At 52.5% G+C, this 17623-nt stretch overlaps 8 protein-coding genes across 8 annotated transcripts; 5 read left to right on the forward strand and 3 right to left on the reverse strand.

Annotated features, from left to right (window-relative positions):
• The first annotated feature begins 142 nt into the window (after positions 1-142).
• Positions 143-2619, forward strand: BKA67DRAFT_567250 (Mis12-Mtw1 protein family-domain-containing protein). The gene is made up of 4 exons (XM_046102965.1): positions 143-586; positions 685-1500; positions 1565-1730; positions 1785-2619. Exons 1-4 carry the CDS (start codon positions 499-501, stop codon positions 2233-2235), a joined length of 1521 nt encoding a protein of 506 aa, XP_045956962.1. The 5' UTR covers positions 143-498; the 3' UTR covers positions 2236-2619.
• On the reverse strand, positions 2617-4168 carry BKA67DRAFT_567251 (Flavinator of succinate dehydrogenase-domain-containing protein). The gene is made up of 2 exons (XM_046102966.1): positions 3753-4168; positions 2617-3663 (listed from the first exon to the last, which is right to left on the reverse strand). Exons 1-2 carry the CDS (start codon positions 3988-3990, stop codon positions 3110-3112), a joined length of 792 nt encoding a protein of 263 aa, XP_045956963.1. The 5' UTR covers positions 3991-4168; the 3' UTR covers positions 2617-3109.
• Positions 4169-4388: 220 nt separating this feature from the next.
• BKA67DRAFT_567253 (emp24/gp25L/p24 family/GOLD-domain-containing protein) lies at positions 4389-5834 on the reverse strand. The gene is made up of 3 exons (XM_046102967.1): positions 5416-5834; positions 5186-5309; positions 4389-5084 (listed from the first exon to the last, which is right to left on the reverse strand). The coding sequence occupies exons 1-3, from the start codon at positions 5617-5619 to the stop codon at positions 4768-4770; spliced, it is 645 nt and encodes a 214-aa protein (XP_045956964.1). The 5' UTR covers positions 5620-5834; the 3' UTR covers positions 4389-4767.
• A 633-nt stretch (positions 5835-6467) lies between these two features.
• On the forward strand, positions 6468-7124 carry BKA67DRAFT_659373 (U1 zinc finger-domain-containing protein; the record flags this gene model as incomplete). Its single annotated transcript, XM_046107430.1, has 2 exons — positions 6468-6477; positions 6547-7124. The coding sequence occupies 2 exons, from the start codon at positions 6468-6470 to the stop codon at positions 7122-7124; spliced, it is 588 nt and encodes a 195-aa protein (XP_045956965.1).
• A 3355-nt stretch (positions 7125-10479) lies between these two features.
• Positions 10480-11708, forward strand: BKA67DRAFT_298413 (uncharacterized protein). Its single transcript, XM_046096057.1, has 3 exons — positions 10480-10889; positions 10952-11026; positions 11066-11708. Exons 1-3 carry the CDS (start codon positions 10764-10766, stop codon positions 11594-11596), a joined length of 732 nt encoding a protein of 243 aa, XP_045956966.1. The 5' UTR covers positions 10480-10763; the 3' UTR covers positions 11597-11708.
• Positions 11709-11820: 112 nt separating this feature from the next.
• On the reverse strand, positions 11821-13025 carry BKA67DRAFT_659375 (uncharacterized protein; the record flags this gene model as incomplete). The annotated part of the gene is made up of 2 exons (XM_046107431.1): positions 11821-12670; positions 12730-13025. 2 exons carry the CDS (start codon positions 13023-13025, stop codon positions 11821-11823), a joined length of 1146 nt encoding a protein of 381 aa, XP_045956967.1.
• Positions 13026-14196: 1171 nt separating this feature from the next.
• Positions 14197-15748, forward strand: BKA67DRAFT_298428 (uncharacterized protein). The gene has a single exon (XM_046096058.1). It carries the CDS (start codon positions 14335-14337, stop codon positions 15610-15612), a length of 1278 nt encoding a protein of 425 aa, XP_045956968.1. The 5' UTR covers positions 14197-14334; the 3' UTR covers positions 15613-15748.
• BKA67DRAFT_677790 (uncharacterized protein) lies at positions 15749-17139 on the forward strand (the record flags this gene model as incomplete). The annotated part of the gene is made up of 3 exons (XM_046108836.1): positions 15749-16429; positions 16518-17011; positions 17068-17139. The coding sequence occupies exons 1-3, from the start codon at positions 16108-16110 to the stop codon at positions 17137-17139; spliced, it is 888 nt and encodes a 295-aa protein (XP_045956969.1). The 5' UTR covers positions 15749-16107.
• Between the last annotated feature and the right edge of the window lie 484 nt (positions 17140-17623).

Genomic DNA, 17623 nt, shown 5'->3' on the forward strand with positions numbered 1-17623 from the left:
CATGCAGTAAGTAGCTGGAGCAGTTGAGGTGTGCAACTGTCAAAATATGACGACGCTGGCAACGGGTGGCCCGTGCGTGGAGTAGATGTTATGTATTGTATGTATGTGGGTATGTAGCACTTTCACTTTGTTTATGCTAGTCCAGCCCACCTGCCAATCGCGCCTCATGAATCCAAGGTGCGCCTCCAACATCACCAACCTAGCTACCCGCGTGACAACCGACAACGATTCTGAAGGATTAACGACTGCATACATAGCTGGCGACAGGGGAATACGTGCATTTTGATTTTGCGAAAATTTGGACGGGAGAAATAATTCAATTGACGCGATCGCCGGACCCGGAGCTACGCGCCTTGCATTTTGACGCAGACGGGGAGGGACCCTATCCTGCAGGACCTACGACATCGATTGCATTCCACTTCCTCTCCTCTCTCCTCGCGACTTGGAGTCGCATCCACCAACAACCTTCGACTTAATGCGACAGTTCATCAGCCATCCATGACGACTCTAGTGCAGACCCGTCAGCCGCTGCAAGTTTTGAGCATGAGCAATCAGCCCAAGCGGCGCCGGAGCGAGCGCCTTGCCTGTGCGTCATCCCTCTTTTTGCTTTCTCCCAATGGTGCTCTGAGAACCTGCGGGTCAGACGCGCCGAAATAGTACAGACTACTGACATGAGGAATGCAGCGTATGACGAGAACGATGGAGATTTCCAGTTCACCAGGAAGAAAGTAAAGACAGCCCAGCCGGAGCCGATACCAGAAGACGAGGTCGCCCCCATACCCGCTCCTGCACCTAGAAGGCCCGGAAGACCGCCAAAATCAAGCAAAGCGCGCAATGCGCCAGTGGTGGAGGAGCAGGAGGCTCAGCCAGCACCCCCGAGGAGGGTTTCCAAGAGGAGGTCGAGCCAACTAGACGTGCATCCCGACCCGCCAGTTCCAGCACCGCTGCCGCAACGGACGACACGTAGGGGCACCCGTTCCTCGTCGGTACAGCCGGAACCAGTGGAGAAGGAAGTAGTAAAACCGAAGGCCAGGTCGAAAACGAAACCCACCAATGGAGTCCCCAAGAGTCGCAACGTCGAGGTAGACATGAGCGTGTCTCCGCAACTGTCTCCTCGACCCGCCATGCATACACCACAGTCTTTGGTGGTAGAGAAAGTCCGGGGCAAGGCCGCAGCAATCAAGTCGGCGTCTCCTAAGAAGATCGCGCTGCCATTCAGCGACACGCCTATCATGAACCGTAATAAGGAGATGCGACGCAAGACAGGCGGACGGCGGAGCAGTTTGGGCATGCGCGGAAGGAGGGCCAGCTCGCTGATTGATAACGGACACAGCGCCATACCACATCGTACAGTTGATGCCGCCGAGTTCTACAAGCACATCGAAGCCGAGGGTCCTAGTGAGCCTAGGCGTATGAAACAGCTTCTGACATGGTGTGGTGAACGCGCGTTGAGCGAAAAGCCGCCGTTGGGCAGTCTAAACTCAAATGCGATCCTAGGAGGTGAGCCCATTCATGTCCCAGCAGTCATTCTCGTTTTACTCCAGCATATTAATACGTGCACCAGCTCGAGCGATACAAGATCAGATATTAAAAGATTTCGGGTCGAAATCGGAATTCTCAGACTGGTTCTCAAGGGAAGACGTGCCAAGGCCACCCGCAATTGAGAAACCAAACCCAAGGAATACCGAGCATGAAGAGAAGATAGCTGAGTTGGAGGACAGGATAAAACGGTAAGCAGCAATTCTACATGGCTGACTTGTAATCGGAAACTGAGTGAACTGCAGGTTAAAAGCCGAGAAAAAAACGTGGCTGTCACTTAAGCAAGCACCTCCTGAATTACCACCACTGTTCCCAGCAGCGGATTCAACATCGCCAACAGAACAACCACAGAAAATACCGGACGCTTCTCTTCTAGATCCGGAAGAAGCACAAATGTTAGCTACCATAACAGACGCAGCATCGAGCTTCGCAAATCTAAGAATCCAAGCACAAACGCGGATACAAACGCTTCAGAAGGCGCTGGAATTCAAAGTCGACCATCTAGCAGACAGTGTACATAAGGTCGAGCAGCGTGTGAATACGGCGGGTCGGGAGGCTGATCGAGTCTTGGCCTTGAGCGCAGCCCGTCTGAAGGAACGCGAAGAAAAAGAGAAGAGGAGCGCCGGCACGAGGGACATGCCGGTTATGGAAGTGCTCAGAAGCCTGGGAAGGATATTACCTGAAGGCGAGAGTTGAGATTAAATTTCAGCCCATCCTAACTAACCCCTTTTTCTGCCATAAACCGATTCAAATGGCGCCGTTTTGTTGATAGAGCATGATTGGATTGCATGGAGTTCAGCTCAGAGGCTCTTTTGTTTTTGTTTTTTTACTTTTGCTGCATTGCAGATCGGAAAGATACCACACCGCGGACGGCCCTCTTTGTTATTTTATTATTATCCAACGGACTGGGACGATGATGCAAGGACCAAGAGCGAAGGCGCAGGCCATACCATCCATCGAAGCTTATGGACCTTGTGAGGACAGAGGTGCAGAAATGGAAAGAGAAAGAAGAACTGCAGAAAGATGGGACCGCACATGAGATAATGACTGAATGAGAATGTGAAGTCTGACATTCCTGCGTGATGTTCTGCCCCGTCTCTTCTATGTGATAACCTACAGCTTCTTGACTATGGAACCTCCATTCTGCATGTGTGGGAAGTTCAACTAGTCTGATGATCTATCGCAGCTTCCGCGACGACGTCCCAAAGTTTTACTATTCTGCACAACAAAAATGCTGCCGAACTCAAATATATCGCATCAAAGCCCATCGAGTCCGTGACTGCCATCTCAATTTCGATTGTATAGTTTTTATTTTCGATACCACTTGTACAGAAATCTATACACTTCAGCAGCCCTCTCCCTCATATTAGAGAGATTGCCGAAGAATGTCTTATACATGTACACACTTTTGACAGCAGCTGGAACCACTGCAAGTGAGAAAGCTCCTGGTTGTACCAGACCCCCTTTCTTTATCTGTATCTATACACTCACTCTCCGCGTCCACCTCCCTCTCTGCCCTCTCGTCCCCGACAGCACCACTGCCGCCGCCGCTACTCTGCCGCGGCTCGCCCTACCCTTGGTTCTTCAGGCTCGGCATGAAGCCCATGCCGCCGCCCTCCCTGCCGCCGAGGCTCCGGCGCCCGACGTGCTCCCGCAGCAGGGCCAGGACCTCGCTGTCCCTCCATCGCTGCGGCACCGGGCGGTAGGCCGGCTTGAACGTCCCGACCGTCTGCGCCCACTCGCCCTCCCCGGGCTTGCGGTACGGCTCCTCCGAGGCGGCGGCGGCGGCGGCGGCTGCGTTCTTCCCCGCCTGCCCCGGGGCCGCTGTCAGGTCGTTCACGGCGGGCTGGAAGGGCGAGGTCGCCGTCCACTTCTGCTTTTGGCCTGTCTGGGTGGGGGTGGCGTCGGATGTGCTTGCGGGAGAGGATGACTGCTGCTGCTGCTGGTCTTCGGTGGCGGGCGAGGGCGCCTCCTGCGTCGCCCAGTAGTAGATGTCCCAGTCGTTCTCGTCGAGGAACAGGTCGTACTGCGCCATCTGCTCCCTGGACATGTCGGGGAGGTAGGTGTCGGCGAAGGTGGAGAGCAGGAGGTCGGACTCGAGGGTGCCGCGCTTGCGGGATTGGTCTTTGTCATATTCTGTCAGCTCTTTGCGCGTCTGGACCGCTCGCCCCTTCCCTCCCGAGCATGGACGCGCGGGGACGGGTCGAACTTACAGACCAGCCGCGCCCTCATGGTCTTCTCGTCCTCGCCCACGCGGCGCAGGGGCTCGATCTTGAACTCGTGGCCCTCGAGCTCGCCGACCCCGATGTCGGCCCTGGAGGGCGGGTCGATGGGCGGCGCGTTGCTGACCTTGGCCGCGAAGCTGGTGCCCGCCGAGAAGGGACGGGCTGCGGCTGCCATGAGAGCCCTAGGAGCTGCGGCCCGTCGCAGAACTGTTCGGAGCACTGCCATTTTTTTTTTCTTCTTCTTCTCGTCTGGTTTGGGGAGGGGGTCTGTTGTCGAGAGTAATCACCGTCAAACAAAAACCGAAGAAAAGAAAAGCACCGCGATATGTACGGATTGGTGCTTGGAAAAAGGGGAAATGGGAAAGGTGAACTCTTCTGCGCCTGAGCAATTCTAAGGGTCCTCTCAAGTCGTTGACGTAGGGGAAATTCTTAGCTTGCTTCCGCAATAATTGGAGATTTTGCCGAGGCCGTCTTCCCCGGACGGTTTCATGCCGGTCTGCTCCGCTGTCGTTCGGCCAGCCACGGAGGACTCTGTCTGGATTTGCTATGTACTGTCATACCAAGATAAGATAAACATGGTCGATCACAAAATGTCTACTTGAGAGGTCACGAGTTGTTTTGTTAGCGTTTTTGTCGGCCGAGCGAAAATGTGAGACTCGGTGAGTTCATTGATGCAGTTCAACCACATCGCCGTTACTAAGTAGGGATGTGTGAGTCCCTGATTCTGCCAGTCATTACGCCATTTATTCATCTCTAAACTCCTTTCCTGTCATGAGACGCATATGCCTATGCCTTGGCCTTGACAGGTTACCGTATGCATACATGGCGCGAAGCCTTTTTCTTCCGTCGGGGGTGTTTCTTTTCTGCCTCCGTAGAACCCAGTGCTACTTGAAGGCGCAACCACATGTAGATCGCTTGAAAATGCCACCCAGAAGCCCATTTGACTATCAAACAGTTCCTGCCCACCTGCTTCTCTGCGTTGATCCAATGACCCCCGTCATGTTTAGATGAGATGCTTGCTGCGGAAGTAGGCCCTCAAGTACATGATCTGCCACGCCCACAAGGCGACGAGCAGGGTGGTGGTTCCAATGCCGAACCACTTGACGCGGGTGTTGGTGCTCTCGTTGGTGTCTCTGAGCTTCTGCTCGCGGGAGCGCAGGTAGTCCATCTCAGTGACGATCTCGGAGACAGTCTCCTCGATGCGGCGCAACTCGCCCTCGATAGGCTTCAGCTTCTCGGTGGCCTGGATGGCAGACCAGTCCTTGGCGTCGGCACCAATATCAATGTCGAGCTCGACGTGACGGGTAGGGTTGTTGGGTCCTGGATGGTTGGGCTCGGTTAGTACTCATGTCTGATCTTATGCGGTCGGGAAAGGCCCAGTTTGCGCAGGAGGACGGGATGCAAGGAGGAGAGCCACTTACGTCCGGTGATTTGGTTGTCGAAGCAGACGTCGAATGCAGCGTCGGCATGCGAAGTGAAGACCTGTCGCGACTCGCCGACGACATCCTTGGCGCGGCCGTACTCGTTTCCTACGGCGTCCTTGATCTGCAGGGCACGAAGGCGCATTAGCTTTCCCGTTGCTTCTGGGGCCAAACAGACATGCAAAATAAACAGGCAATCGGGGCAAGAGGCTGGATCAATCTCGGCGTACGTTAATATTGACAAGCATTCCATCGCCCTTGAAGCCATCGACGGTGGCCGTGACCACAACCAGCGTGTCCTTGGCGACGAAATTCCTTATACATCTCTCTTGCTTTCCATTCTTTGCTTCGAGGTCGAACTTGAGGGCGGAAACGGAACAGAGGAAGAAAAGGAGGCCGCAAACGTGTTGCAGCCACGTCCGCGAAAACGCCATGGTCGTGGGGGGGTGGTTTGATGTGTGATGTATCTGTCTGTCTGTCGGTCGTGTGTTCAGAACATCCGAAGGCTTGAGATTGAAACTGGAAGTGGAATTGAGCTGAGGGCCGCCTGCTGTGACTTGACGGATCCGTGCTGTAGAGGCCAGACAAGCACAAGCCAGAATATCAGAAACCCCCAGCACAGCACGGCAGCTGCTAACTAAACATTGCTGCTGCAGCAAGCCCAAAGGTCTCGGCTCCACATTGTTCTCGCAAAAGATGCGACAGGGGCAGGGGGGGAGGCAGCTACTGTAGTATGCAGGTTATGCAGCTACAGAGGGGGGCTCTCGTGCTACTAGTACGTACTCCGCGCATCAGACGTCGATCGCCTATGTGAATAGGCACTCTTAAGTGAAAACGGCCTGTTCGTGAACCTCACAACTGCCCTCCCCCGTGATTATGCAGAAGTGCGATTGGCATAACTCCTGCTGGGGGAGGTCGCTTGTCAGGTGGGGTCCAAGCTTCTTTTCTTTCACGGCTGCACATCAGATGTGTGCCTACTGCACTTGACTGGTAGGTAATAAGTCACCGTTAGACTAGCTTCTCAAGTTCCAGGACAAGGTCAACTGAAGTTAACTCGTCGGGGTGTCCAGTTATTTTCCAACCGCGCCATTCTTTGTCAACCGCGAATTCAAGGGAATCCGAATCGAAACCGAGTCAAACAGAGCTCTCAATCATCCAGCTGTTTGCATTCACACCGCCGATACTCACTTGTCTGCCGCCAATCGGAGAACTCGCGTGCACTCGCTGCTCATCGCTTCCTGCTCAAACGAAACACCAACCTGTTGCGCGCACCTCTGTCAAGATGCCGAAATGTAAGTCCACATTCACACCTGCCTTCTGCATAGCCCCCGCATAGCTAACCTCGCCCGCCTGTCCTGCAGTCTTCTGCGACTACTGCGATGTCTACTTGACCCACGACTCCATGTCGGTGCGCAAAGCCCACAACAGCGGTCGTAACCACTTGCGCAACGTCGTCGACTACTACCAGCAAATCGGTCACGAGAAGGCCCAGTCCGTCATCGACAGCATCACATCCTCCTACGCCGCTGAGGGACAGGCACACGCGAACCCCATGTTGCCTCAGAACCAGCCTGGCCACGGCGCAGCCCCCGGCTTCCCCGGCGGCATGCCACCTCCCTTCCCAGGTATGCCGCCTCTGCCCGGCATGCCAGGTGCCCCTCCCCTGCCCCCCGGTGCTTTCGGCGGTCAGGGTCTGCCTCCTCCTCCCGGCGGACGTGGCATGCCGCCATTCCCGGCTCCTGGACAAGGCGGGCTACCGCCATTCCCAGGCAACTTACCCTTCCCACCCCCCGGAGGTGGCCTGCCTTTCCCACCACCAGGTGCCGCAGGTGCTCCGCCATTCCCATTTCCAGGAATGCCGCAAGGACAAGGCTTTCCTACCCCTCCGGGCATGCCTCCCTTCCAACCACCCGGAGCTCAGCAGCACGGCGGACGCTAGGGGCAGCCACCACGACCCAGTTTCGAAGCATCTTTAGGTGTTGAACAGCACGATGCACGTCGAGGCCAGCCCGCATCAGTCAATCTGCCCTTTGGCGCAACACGCGCTCCCATAGGCTCACAGCGCAACCGATAAGAGTTCCCCCACGGACAAGACCACCCATAAATAACCGGCCTTCACCCGCCACGCCGCAAATTGGATGATGATCCTGGCAGTGGCAGAAATTGAGATCTCCGGCATGTCTTTCGCAAGGTGGCAGCGCTATATTTATCTGGTGGAGAGATGAGGCTGGAAGGATATCCTGTGTATTGAACATTCGAGTGTATGGGGTCGAGATGACCATGAGCTGGAACGGGTTCATAACCAGCAAACGATGGTCGAGGCCGACCTGTTTGGCCCATCTTACTGAGGCCGTTCGACGTCTGGAAGAAAGTCGTTGGGGGCACCTTCAGAACCCCTCCTCGACGACAAAAGACACTGGCAACGGTCCGCAGGCTCTCTAGCAGGTGGCACATGCACAAGTCCATGGATATCACAAGTAGTTCCTCGTGGACTTGGGATAATATAATACGATACGGGTTCATCTCCGAAATCACTCAAGTTGGTTGGTGTTTCAAATGAAAGACCAGTAGCATGTGGGATAAGATGGGCTATCATAGCTAGACTAATAAACATTCGAGTACACAACTTGGTGAATCCTATTTCAACAGCCTATTAGGTTGATTAGATATGAAGCTGTACCAGGAAACATGTCGACTCGATGGCCCTTTTGAATATTTCATGTCCCAATGGTTCGTCATTTTGACCAAATCCTAGGCCGATCCAAATCGATCAGTGGGTGGATATAGCCTATCTATCGTATGTCTTGCTACACCACGGTAACCCCTAACCTAGCGAACCGTACTGATTGTCAGCATCCGTACTTGTTTGTGGGCATATGAATCTACAACGCCTTGCCGTCTTATGAGCGCAACTACAATGCACCGTCAGTATTGTCTTAACGACCTTGGCCAGGAAAGAGACACCGGTACGGATCCGCATATCATGGCCGATTACTAGCGCGACCTTTCCAGCAGTCAAGTGGGGATGGCTAGGTGCTCGTCGCTTAGACTAGTTGGAATTGTTGCTTCGATATAAGACATTCTCACGGTCGAATTTGTGGCTACATGGTGTGTTAGATCCAACAGGAACGAGTTGCTATAGGCCAGCGGTGAAATGTTTAGGTTAGGTATTTGCTCCACGTTTTTCTGGAACATGGAATTCGCCAAGGCTATTGGACATAGTGTGTAGACAATTTCGCATCGTCTTGGATTATAACTTTCTTGTCATAGTCAGTGATCCACTTGGTTGTTTCGGACAGACGGCGACATCTCTGCACGGTACAGGTTTCGTGCCCATCCTGAACCAAGGCAGGCATCTGGACGGAAAGGTCTGATCAATCATGCGGATCGATTTTGGTGGGCTGTGCAATGCGAGTACACTGCTCTACTGATTAACCACACATGCCGCTTTCGCGTTCGCGTATGCTCGTGAAAATCTAAACGAAACGGTGGTGAGCACCAAGAGGCGACGGCATTTGATGCTACGATACCCACGTTGTTACAAGAAAAGCGTACGCAAGAAATACGACGATAAACTTACTGGCTTTTCAAGCATGTATATACAAATCACAAACTCACTCTCATGGACATTGGATGGATACACTCTGCTCCCTAATTCCCTTGTACGAAAGTCCTACATCACATCTTCCTGCTTCTTAAGCCGAAGAAACAGTGCAGGATCCGGGAAAACCAGATATTGGTGAGGGCATCTACGACTACAAAGACAGCCTGTTGGTAGCTATAATCCGGGTTACAACAATAGGAGTGGCATCATTGTTGCACGTTTGCTCCCTCATGATTCTATATTTCATCAACAACAATACCGTAAGGTTGGCCCTGATCATCATCGCTTCGGCCTGCTTCGCTCTGCCATTGACTTGGGATGACACACGCGCGGAAGATTTGAAGTTTTTGCTACCACGTCAGCATTAGGCCATCGCATTTTACCTTATATCAAACCACTAGCTGATCTGGACGGCAGATACGCAACTGTCAACGTGGTATTCCTGAGCAGATACTATCGATGCATTGTGATGGTGCTCGGGAAGAGGGGCGTCCAGATGTAACCATTCAGCATTTAGGGTTGGCTTTTGAGGTTTTGAATAGATTGTGCTAATATACCAACACTCTGTAGCCGTGCTTCTCATGAGAACCATGTGCTTGAGATATGTAGTGCTCGATCTCATCTCCGTGATGCGCTCCCTCGTATTCACTCGCTCTAGACAAGGCAGCCACCGCAACTAAGAATATCTTGAGTGGTCGTGTACGTCTTTCCCGACACTCATGTCGTAGTCGCGTCGGTTTCTTGGCGCTAACGGCGCCCGTCCTAAGACTAGTCTCGGTCATCACATCTAGATTCCTATAGGTTCTTGTTCATAGTATCAACCTAATTCTTTTTCATTACTTCAGGCTGGAGTTGGGTTCTCTTCTGGAGTCTCCCATGGGTTTGACCAGTGGTCAGATATTTGCGGCGCAACGGTGGCATTTCGCCTCAAATCGCGAATCTGGCTCGGTAGGTAGCCCGTCGCATCAAATCTCGCATGTGCCGTTCAGAATATATATTCCGTAGGACGAGAGTGACGGAGTAATTTGTTGTGGGTGGCACGAGCTCATCAAACAACCACCCAAGCCGTCCTGGCTGGCTCATGAACCTTCGATGCCTTAGGCCCCCAGCCGCGCGGCATTACACTCGACAGACCAAAAGCAGTCGATTTACAGTCGAAGAACAAAGTTGAGCCATGAGCTAGACCTCGTCTGATGGTGAGACTAAGTTCACTGGTTTGTGCGGGGAACCCGCTGGGACTTAGTACCGTATAACCTTACCCCGTAGTCTCTTGATCCCATAACTTAAATCCCGTTCGTCTGATAGTACCACAATGTCACAATGCTTATCTGAATCTAGGAGCAAGACGTTGCTTCAACCCGTTTGATTTTCACCAAACTGGTCATTGTAGTAAAGCTGAGATATGAAGGGATTCTTATGTGGCACAGTCGCCACTGGGTGCGGCTCCGATGTTGAGTTTTGTAATTTGAGACATGGCTTGGCTTGCCTTCCCGTGTGAAACCGGCAACAATACCATGTTTACCAAGCGGTTGGGACTCTCTTCATTTGATGCCGAACCCTACATATGCAGGTCTTTCCGGACCAAGCTTTTTTGACTAAGTGACAGAGGTTTAAGCCTCTTGTTTTGACTTCAGCTTTGTTTACCATCCATCATAATATTTGTGGACGTCTACTAGTCCTTTCGGTTCGTTCGTGGCATTTGCAGACGCGCGTCGACATCTGGGGGGGTAATAGGAACGAGATGCGAGCGACGTGAATTAGATTTGTGTTGCTATGGTGGCCGTCCTCAGCCATCAAAATCTAAGCGTCGATGCCTCAGTATAAGTCTTGGTCTCTATTCCCTTGCAGGTCCAACGTTCTTCACCATTCAAGCCTTTCAAGTCATAACCGGAGCTGCTGTATTTAGTGTCTTCTTTCCACAGTCGTTTATAGCGATTCCATTTATTCATTCCAAGAACAAACCCCATATACAAGATGAGGTCTGCATTGCCACTCGTTTTCGCCACTGCCGTGGCAGCCACCGACTACCAGTCCTACCGGTCGTTGTATGGCTCGCTTTACAGCTCAGTTTGGCAGAGCTACTCTGCCTCATTCTCCAACGTAGGATGTCCACTCCCACCGTATATACGTTCTCTCAAGCATGACTAAAGATGGATGAATAGTGTGTCGTCAACGTAGCCGGCTCAACCTACTACATCGGCACCGACCAGGGATGTACCGTTACGTCGACAACCGAGGCCAGCAGCGCTTACTCGACCGCTACGTCGACGACTGAGGCCAGCAGCGCTTACTCAACCGCTACGTCGACAACCGAGGCCAGCAGCGCTTACTCGACCGATGCTGCCTCTGGCTCTGGCTCTAGCTCATATGAGACGGTCACAGCCACCTCGTACATCTACGCTACCGCCAGCAGCTACCCCTACTCATCCGCCGGAACTTACACCGTCAGCGCTCCCTCGTACACCACGACATACACCGTCAGCCCCACCAGTGGCGCCTCCTCCAACGAGGCCGTCGGCACCAGCTACGCTGAATCGTCCGACGCCGGCTCCTCTTACGCTGCCAGCGGCTCCGAATCATCTTATGCCGCCTACTCCAGCAGCGCCGCTGCCAACAGCTACGGCACTGGGTCCGCCAGCTCGTCTGCTGGCGCTGCTAGCGTCTCCTCCGAGTCCCCTCTCTACCCTAAGCCCTCGACCACCAAGGGTGCTAGCACCACGACCGTGGTCCCCGTTGCCACTGCTGGTGCGGCGACTCACGGGCCCATGCTTGCCCTTGTAGGCGCAGCTGTGGCCCTTTTCTTCTAGAGTGAGGCAGTTGGTCGAAACAACTACATGTTGCTTGCCGTGCTAGGGTATCTCGGAAAAATAAGAAAAGGGGTTAGAAAGGTTAGAAAACATGGGGGGTAAGCTGGCGTTTTTTTAGGTTCTTGGCATTTTGCTTTACATTTGTACTGTTACACTAGTCATTAATATAGTCTTAGCCTCCATACTTCGTGCTCCGTCTTTTTGTATCGTGCAACCTTCTTGGATCAGATCTCCTTCTTCTGACCAGCCTTCTCGCTGTCTTCCAATACGTACAGGTCGCGCTCCCAAAGTAATGCCGCTACAGCCGATGAGAAACCACCGAGAGAAAACCAGGCTGCGAGCTTGATCAAGACTCTCGCAAGATTATAACTCTTCGCAGCATTGGGGTGGAGAAATATAGCCCATATTAGCAGCACACCACATCCGATATACATATCGTAGTGTAAGAAGAACACAGCGAGAGGAGCTAGATCGCCCGAACCGATTGTCTTGGGATCCACAGCAGGCTGATTAAAAGGAGACCATGGGAGGAAGACCGACGATAGGCTGACCGCAGCGTTGGTATATTGCCCCAACCAGGGAAATGCATTGGCAACTGGAGACAGGAGACCGGGCGGTGAGAGTGCGAGAAACAGGATTGGTAGCTGTCCGACAATCCCAGCGATGAAGACTAGGTCGTACACCCCCCTAATTCGTGCAAGATATATCGCCGGAACGATCGTGCCTTGCTTGGAGCCGTCGAGTGCGCCGAGAAGAGTGTGACCCAGGAATGCCAAGCTGGTGTGCAGTATGTAGTGCCATAACGGAAACGCCTGCCAGAAAGCGATGGACGCGTAATGAAACTTCGTGTCGACCATCGACGCAGGTAGGTACATGGCAATGGTCGGCAGCATGAATGTCAGAAACACCGTCAGAGGCAGCACCGTGATATCCCACAGATCGACTAGCAGGCTTGATCTCGGCACAGGTGAGTGCCCTCTAGCGATAGGAGATGTGAGTAAGTACAGAATCACCCAGAGAGGCATCAAAAACTGCCAGGAGAGGAGTTGAGCCATGAACAGCATAGTGCTCGTCCTGTATGGGGCTGTCAGAATTGCTTATACTCGAGCGCCGCGGCAAAGTGCAGTACTTACCAGCTTGCGACCTTGCCCCTGTTCCCAGCTCTCATTCCTTCAAGCACAACTAGCACCGACAAAGGCATGAACTGCCAGAATGCCCAGTAACTGTATAGGCTGAATTGCGGTGCGATTTCGCCATCGAACAGGGCGGAGAAATAAGCCACGAGAGCAGCGAGTGCACCATCCACGGTTTTGATGCTCGTGAATTCACGGAACACAGGCTTCGGTGCACCCGGGAAGCCATCATTCGCTGGGTCGGTTGGCTCGATGAAATACATCCAGCTGGCGTCTCCGAAGCCGTTCGTAGTCATCGCAACGGGCCCGCAGAACGCGCCCAACATGCTCAGACCGGCAAGGGCCGGAATGAGCACTGATAGAAAGCTAGACTTTGCAGCATTAGTCAACTGGTAATTCTTCTGCACATCACTGAGCTTACCATGTCATACGATCTGCAGACAGATCAAGTCCACATACACTGGAGAAGATAATTAGATCTTTTTGGGATCAGGCCATTGCCGTGGTTGTAAGTTAAGCAGGAAATGGTTGGAATTGGTGCGTTGAAGGATTTGCCAAGTTACTTTAGGCACGGTGATGTTTGCGGCCGCAGAAGCAGAAGCGGAGCACAACAAAATTACCTTATACCTGTGCAATGGTGGCACCAAGAATCTATGATGGCCATACTGTTCACTCTAGAGATGTCGCTAGGTTAACATAATATGGAAAAACCTCGAAAAGTCCCCATAATTTAGTGTTGTTACGACTAGAAAGCTAGTGCTATAAAATGGAACAAAACGTGGTGGCCACATTCCAGTCTTAACCCGCACACGACTATATGGGCCATCCTAGAACCCGCCCATGAGCCACGGGCTACTACCTTCAGGCTTCAAGTACAGTCACCTAGTGTTAGGGAGATAAAAGTACATGTACCAGCATGACACGACTAGTCAAGTATAGACTTGCCGTTGGAGCTGTTCCATGTACCTGGTTGCTTGTTATGGCCGCTATGCATGAAGGCTAGGTATATATATATGCGGGGCCCACATTCCGGAACATTTACCTACTAACGGTGCTTCAAATATCTAAACATCATGACGCGCTACACCATCTAGGATACGATGTATCTTCTGCATACGAGCCAGAAACAAAAATTGGACGCAAGCGCCAGGAGAAGATTAATACACGAATGAGTGCGAATGTTGGGTCGAACCCCGCTGACGTCGCCGAAACTCAAGGTCCAGCAAGATGATCCCAGCCACTTGAATTATAGACTTCACTGCCACCGCAAATTTCCCGGGTTTGCACATGGCCATGACATCGGCACAATGACACTTATCCAAAGTCATACAAGATAGCTACCGGGCGTCAACCTTCTTTCGTATACGCATACGACATTTCAACAAATGCCATCTTTGCATGATCTCAGTTCTGATTACTGCTTGGGCCTCACCGTATCTGCGATACCCACAGCAACCTTGACGTGGCAGGGCTACTTAACGAACAGACGACTCAAGTCCCGACAAACGTCGAACACAACTTCTACAACTCCTCAATTGAAGCATTGAATTCTGCGGCTGCTATCTTGGAGGTCGCCGAACTAGACGCTCAAAGTCTTCAGTCTCAATGCATCTACCACTAGCGATGCTGGGCCTCCCAGCATCGCTGCTGATGCTAGTCGCAACACAGCTGCAGGCGCAACAGCTACCGACAGCAATCAAGAAAATGTCCCTAGACGAAGGCGAGAAGATAATGCCGCACCACCTGGCATTTGCCCCCGAATTTGCGCCTCTACAATCGCCTGTGCAAGCTCGTAGTTTGCTCACTCCCGAAGAAGAGTCGCTGCTCGCTGCGAACTCAAGCGCAACCATATCCTTTCGGCCGCCGTTTGGTATACACTATTCAGAGAGCTCATTAGAGCACAGGAACATCGGGCCACTCTGGCGGAGGTCGAAAGAAGCGCTGCACAGATTACAGGGACGAGACTACTCCTGCCCAACAAATACACAAAGTTGCGATTCAATAGGACAACCAAATTACTGCTGCGCGACAGGCGAGACCTGTTTCACGGTTGAAAATGCGCCAGATGCTGGAAATGTTGGCTGCTGCCCTTCAGGACAGAACTGTGGAGGGAGCGTGGGGGCTTGCGGGTCCGGTAGCACGGCGTGTTCGGCGGACGTAGGTGGTGGATGCTGCATTCCCGGGTTCGTATGCGCCCAGATCGGCTGTATAGCGAGCACCGTCACAGCTATTACTATGACCACCACGAGCTCGACGGTCGTGTCTGGACCCTCGGCTTCGACAGCTGTCACAACGGTTGTAGTGACGGTCAGTCCGAGCATACAGACGACGGTCAGTACGTCTACCTCAATCACAACTCTTCCCACGCCAACGACAACTGCAACCGAGACAACGACGGGCACATCGACTGGAGAAGGACTGCCTCCATGGCGACCTACTAGTGGGTCTGGAACTACGACGGAAGCACCATCGAGCACAGCTACGGGTGATTACTGCCCTACTGGCTTCTATGCGTGCTTGGCGACCGCAGGATCGGGATGCTGTCGCACAGGCAGAGACTGCGTGACTACATCTTGCCCTCCAGTATCCTCAACTACCATCACATCCAACGGGATAACGATCGTCGTCCCCGCAAGCGATGTCCCAACAACGACAGTGACCTCGACATGTGCTTCAGGCTGGTTCCTTTGTGGCAGTGAGGCTGGTCCGGTCGCTGGTTGCTGTCCGTGGGGCTATGCCTGTGGAACTGCGAGCTGCACAATTGGTGACAGTACCGCCACAGCAACGATTCAGAAGGAGCTACCCAGCATGGGATACAAAACCACGATGGTATGGACGGTTGTGCCTTGTATGATAGGGACGATAATTGCCCTCATGGCCTGAGGTTTGGTGCACGTTCGTGATGGTTGTATATAACGAGACAACTGTATATAAATGAGTAGACGTTGATGACAAGATTCGCATTATACGGAGTTGGGAATTTAGAACGTTAAGCATGGTCTTAGAGGTTCGGGGTTGCATTACATACACTTACATAGGGGGTTTTGTTCATCCACCTTCGAGGGCCTATTTTCAGAGTAGATACCGGTGCCTAGGCCAGCGGTGCCTTCTTTCTGGGCTACGAAGATGAAATTTGCAGGAGCAGTCACATTCCAATGTCGCGCGCCTTCCAAATACCAGTAAATCACCAGCTCGAGACCAAGAGTTTTTCTTGTGACCAAAGCGAATTCCAAACTGTGCTCAACATATATTTCCAATCAGCAGCGACAATTTTCTGTAGGGTTCCCGGATTGATTCTACTTCAGTCTTGGCGGTTCATGTTGTTGACCTCTGTTTGGTCCGTATTCATGAATCTTTACCTTACCCCCTCTCCTCGACATGCCGTCTCCTTGGCCTGCGCGACGCAATGATAGCACATCTCCAAGTCAGACGCTGCGCACGGAGAAATCCTTCAAGCGTCGCTTCGCGTTCGACGAGCCAGAGAACGAGCAGTCTGCACACCCCCGTTCCCCTAAGCGTCGTGGCAACAAGTCTTTCGTCCCATTTGACGTGCTCAGAGATGTTCGCCGCAATGTCGAGGGACGATACCCTGCTCAGAACTATGGTCGCTACCGCCAACAGATGCCCAGTACTCCTGAGCCTCGTTACCGCCGACATCGATCTGTCACCCCAGATGCCCCGGCTCTCAGGGAATTGCAAGGTATAATGGCTTCACTTCAATCCTTCTTCTGATTGCCACCCCGAGTGGCCATCTTCCGTGTATGGCCTAGCTGATATTATGCCTGTAGAGAAATACTCTAACCTCCAGATCGCAATGCATTCTCAAGTCGTCTCGGAGCTCGAAGCTGCACAGGAAGAGCTCACCAATGAAGTCGTACAGGGGATCAAAGCCAACCAGCTCGCCTTAGCTCAGCTATCTGCCACTCACGCCAAGCTTGTCGCACCAGTTCTAGAGGCGCAGACCAAGAAGATAATGATCAGCCCTGACGGCACTGAGCATCCAGAAATCGTGGAGATGGGCATCACAGTCGCAGAATTCCAAAAGCGGATCGATGCTGCACATGCTGAGCTCGAACAGTTGTGGGCCGATTGGGAGGAAGCTCATGCTGAGATCGAAGCTATCGAACAAGAAGTCCTGTCGTCTGAACATGACCTGCCTGGTACGGATGAGGCCCAAAGCGTGACTACAGAGTCGGAACACGCTGCAGCTATCGCTGAGTTCAACGAGGATATCGATGCATTGGTGGAGAAAGCTGTCGGAGAGTTCAAGGCGTACGAGAAGGTACAACAATATGATTGTGTACATCTCCTCCAGTTCATTGCACTGACGTCTAACAGGAATTTTTCAAAAAGATCGAATACGAAGCTGGCAAGATTGTGCAATCATTTGTGCACCCTGGGTTGTCATGATGGGTAGTTAGTGGGTATGCGTAAGACGGATGTATTAAGGGGGAGCGGGTTCAGCCACCATTTCGCTCTAATGTCTTGCTCCTTAGCTGGAAGGGATTGCGATGTGTGGTGGAAGGAAGCAACTGTGAGGATTTAATATTGTTTTTTTCTTTCTTTCTTTCACTTCACTCATTACCGCTTAATTCAACTGCGTAACATCTATGTAAATGCCCGATCAATTTTGTGCCATGCCATAAAACATCTCGGATTTTCCTCTTGCTCCTCTAGGTAAGACAACGCCTCTTAACGCCAGTACAAGCCCAACGAGGCTTAAAGCAGCCGCCTCCGGTACCTTCATCTTATCACCAGCCATATGCAGACCTTTTGGTGTATTCGGTATCGCGTAAATGCAGAGCGCAGAAAAGGAAATCGTAATGCGACCCCGAAAACACACTCAACAAGTTCTCTGCCATAATGTTGTCCCAGAACCGTTCAGCCGCTGTGC

This window comes from Truncatella angustata (genome assembly GCF_020726525.1).
Source record: "Truncatella angustata strain MPI-SDFR-AT-0073 chromosome Unknown BKA67scaffold_5, whole genome shotgun sequence".
NCBI classification, from domain to species: Eukaryota; Fungi; Ascomycota; class Sordariomycetes; order Amphisphaeriales; family Sporocadaceae; genus Truncatella; species Truncatella angustata.

What these genes read in the sequence shown, in the direction of transcription:
- BKA67DRAFT_298428 (XM_046096058.1), top strand. Translation starts at nt 14,335, where the DNA reads ATGCATCTACCACTAGCGATGCTGGGCCTCCCAGCATCGCTGCTGATG.
- BKA67DRAFT_567250 (XM_046102965.1), top strand. Translation starts at nt 499, where the DNA reads ATGACGACTCTAGTGCAGACCCGTCAGCCGCTGCAAGTTTTGAGCATG. An exon ending in CCGGAGCGAGCGCCTTGCCT is followed by an intron (nt 587 to 684) that starts GTGCGTCATCCC and finishes TGAGGAATGCAG; the next exon opens with CGTATGACGAGAACGATGGA. An exon ending in CTCAAATGCGATCCTAGGAG is followed by an intron (nt 1,501 to 1,564) that starts GTGAGCCCATTC and finishes TACGTGCACCAG; the next exon opens with CTCGAGCGATACAAGATCAG.
- BKA67DRAFT_567251 (XM_046102966.1), bottom strand. Translation starts at nt 3,990, where the DNA reads ATGGCAGTGCTCCGAACAGTTCTGCGACGGGCCGCAGCTCCTAGGGCT. An exon ending in CATGAGGGCGCGGCTGGTCT is followed by an intron (nt 3,664 to 3,752) that starts GTAAGTTCGACC and finishes AATATGACAAAG; the next exon opens with ACCAATCCCGCAAGCGCGGC.
- BKA67DRAFT_567253 (XM_046102967.1), bottom strand. Translation starts at nt 5,619, where the DNA reads ATGGCGTTTTCGCGGACGTGGCTGCAACACGTTTGCGGCCTCCTTTTC. An exon ending in GAATGCTTGTCAATATTAAC is followed by an intron (nt 5,310 to 5,415) that starts GTACGCCGAGAT and finishes CGTGCCCTGCAG; the next exon opens with ATCAAGGACGCCGTAGGAAA. An exon ending in CGACAACCAAATCACCGGAC is followed by an intron (nt 5,085 to 5,185) that starts GTAAGTGGCTCT and finishes CCAACCATCCAG; the next exon opens with GACCCAACAACCCTACCCGT.
- BKA67DRAFT_298413 (XM_046096057.1), top strand. Translation starts at nt 10,764, where the DNA reads ATGAGGTCTGCATTGCCACTCGTTTTCGCCACTGCCGTGGCAGCCACC. An exon ending in ACTCTGCCTCATTCTCCAAC is followed by an intron (nt 10,890 to 10,951) that starts GTAGGATGTCCA and finishes ATGGATGAATAG; the next exon opens with TGTGTCGTCAACGTAGCCGG. An exon ending in CCGTTACGTCGACAACCGAG is followed by an intron (nt 11,027 to 11,065) that starts GCCAGCAGCGCT and finishes TCGACGACTGAG; the next exon opens with GCCAGCAGCGCTTACTCAAC.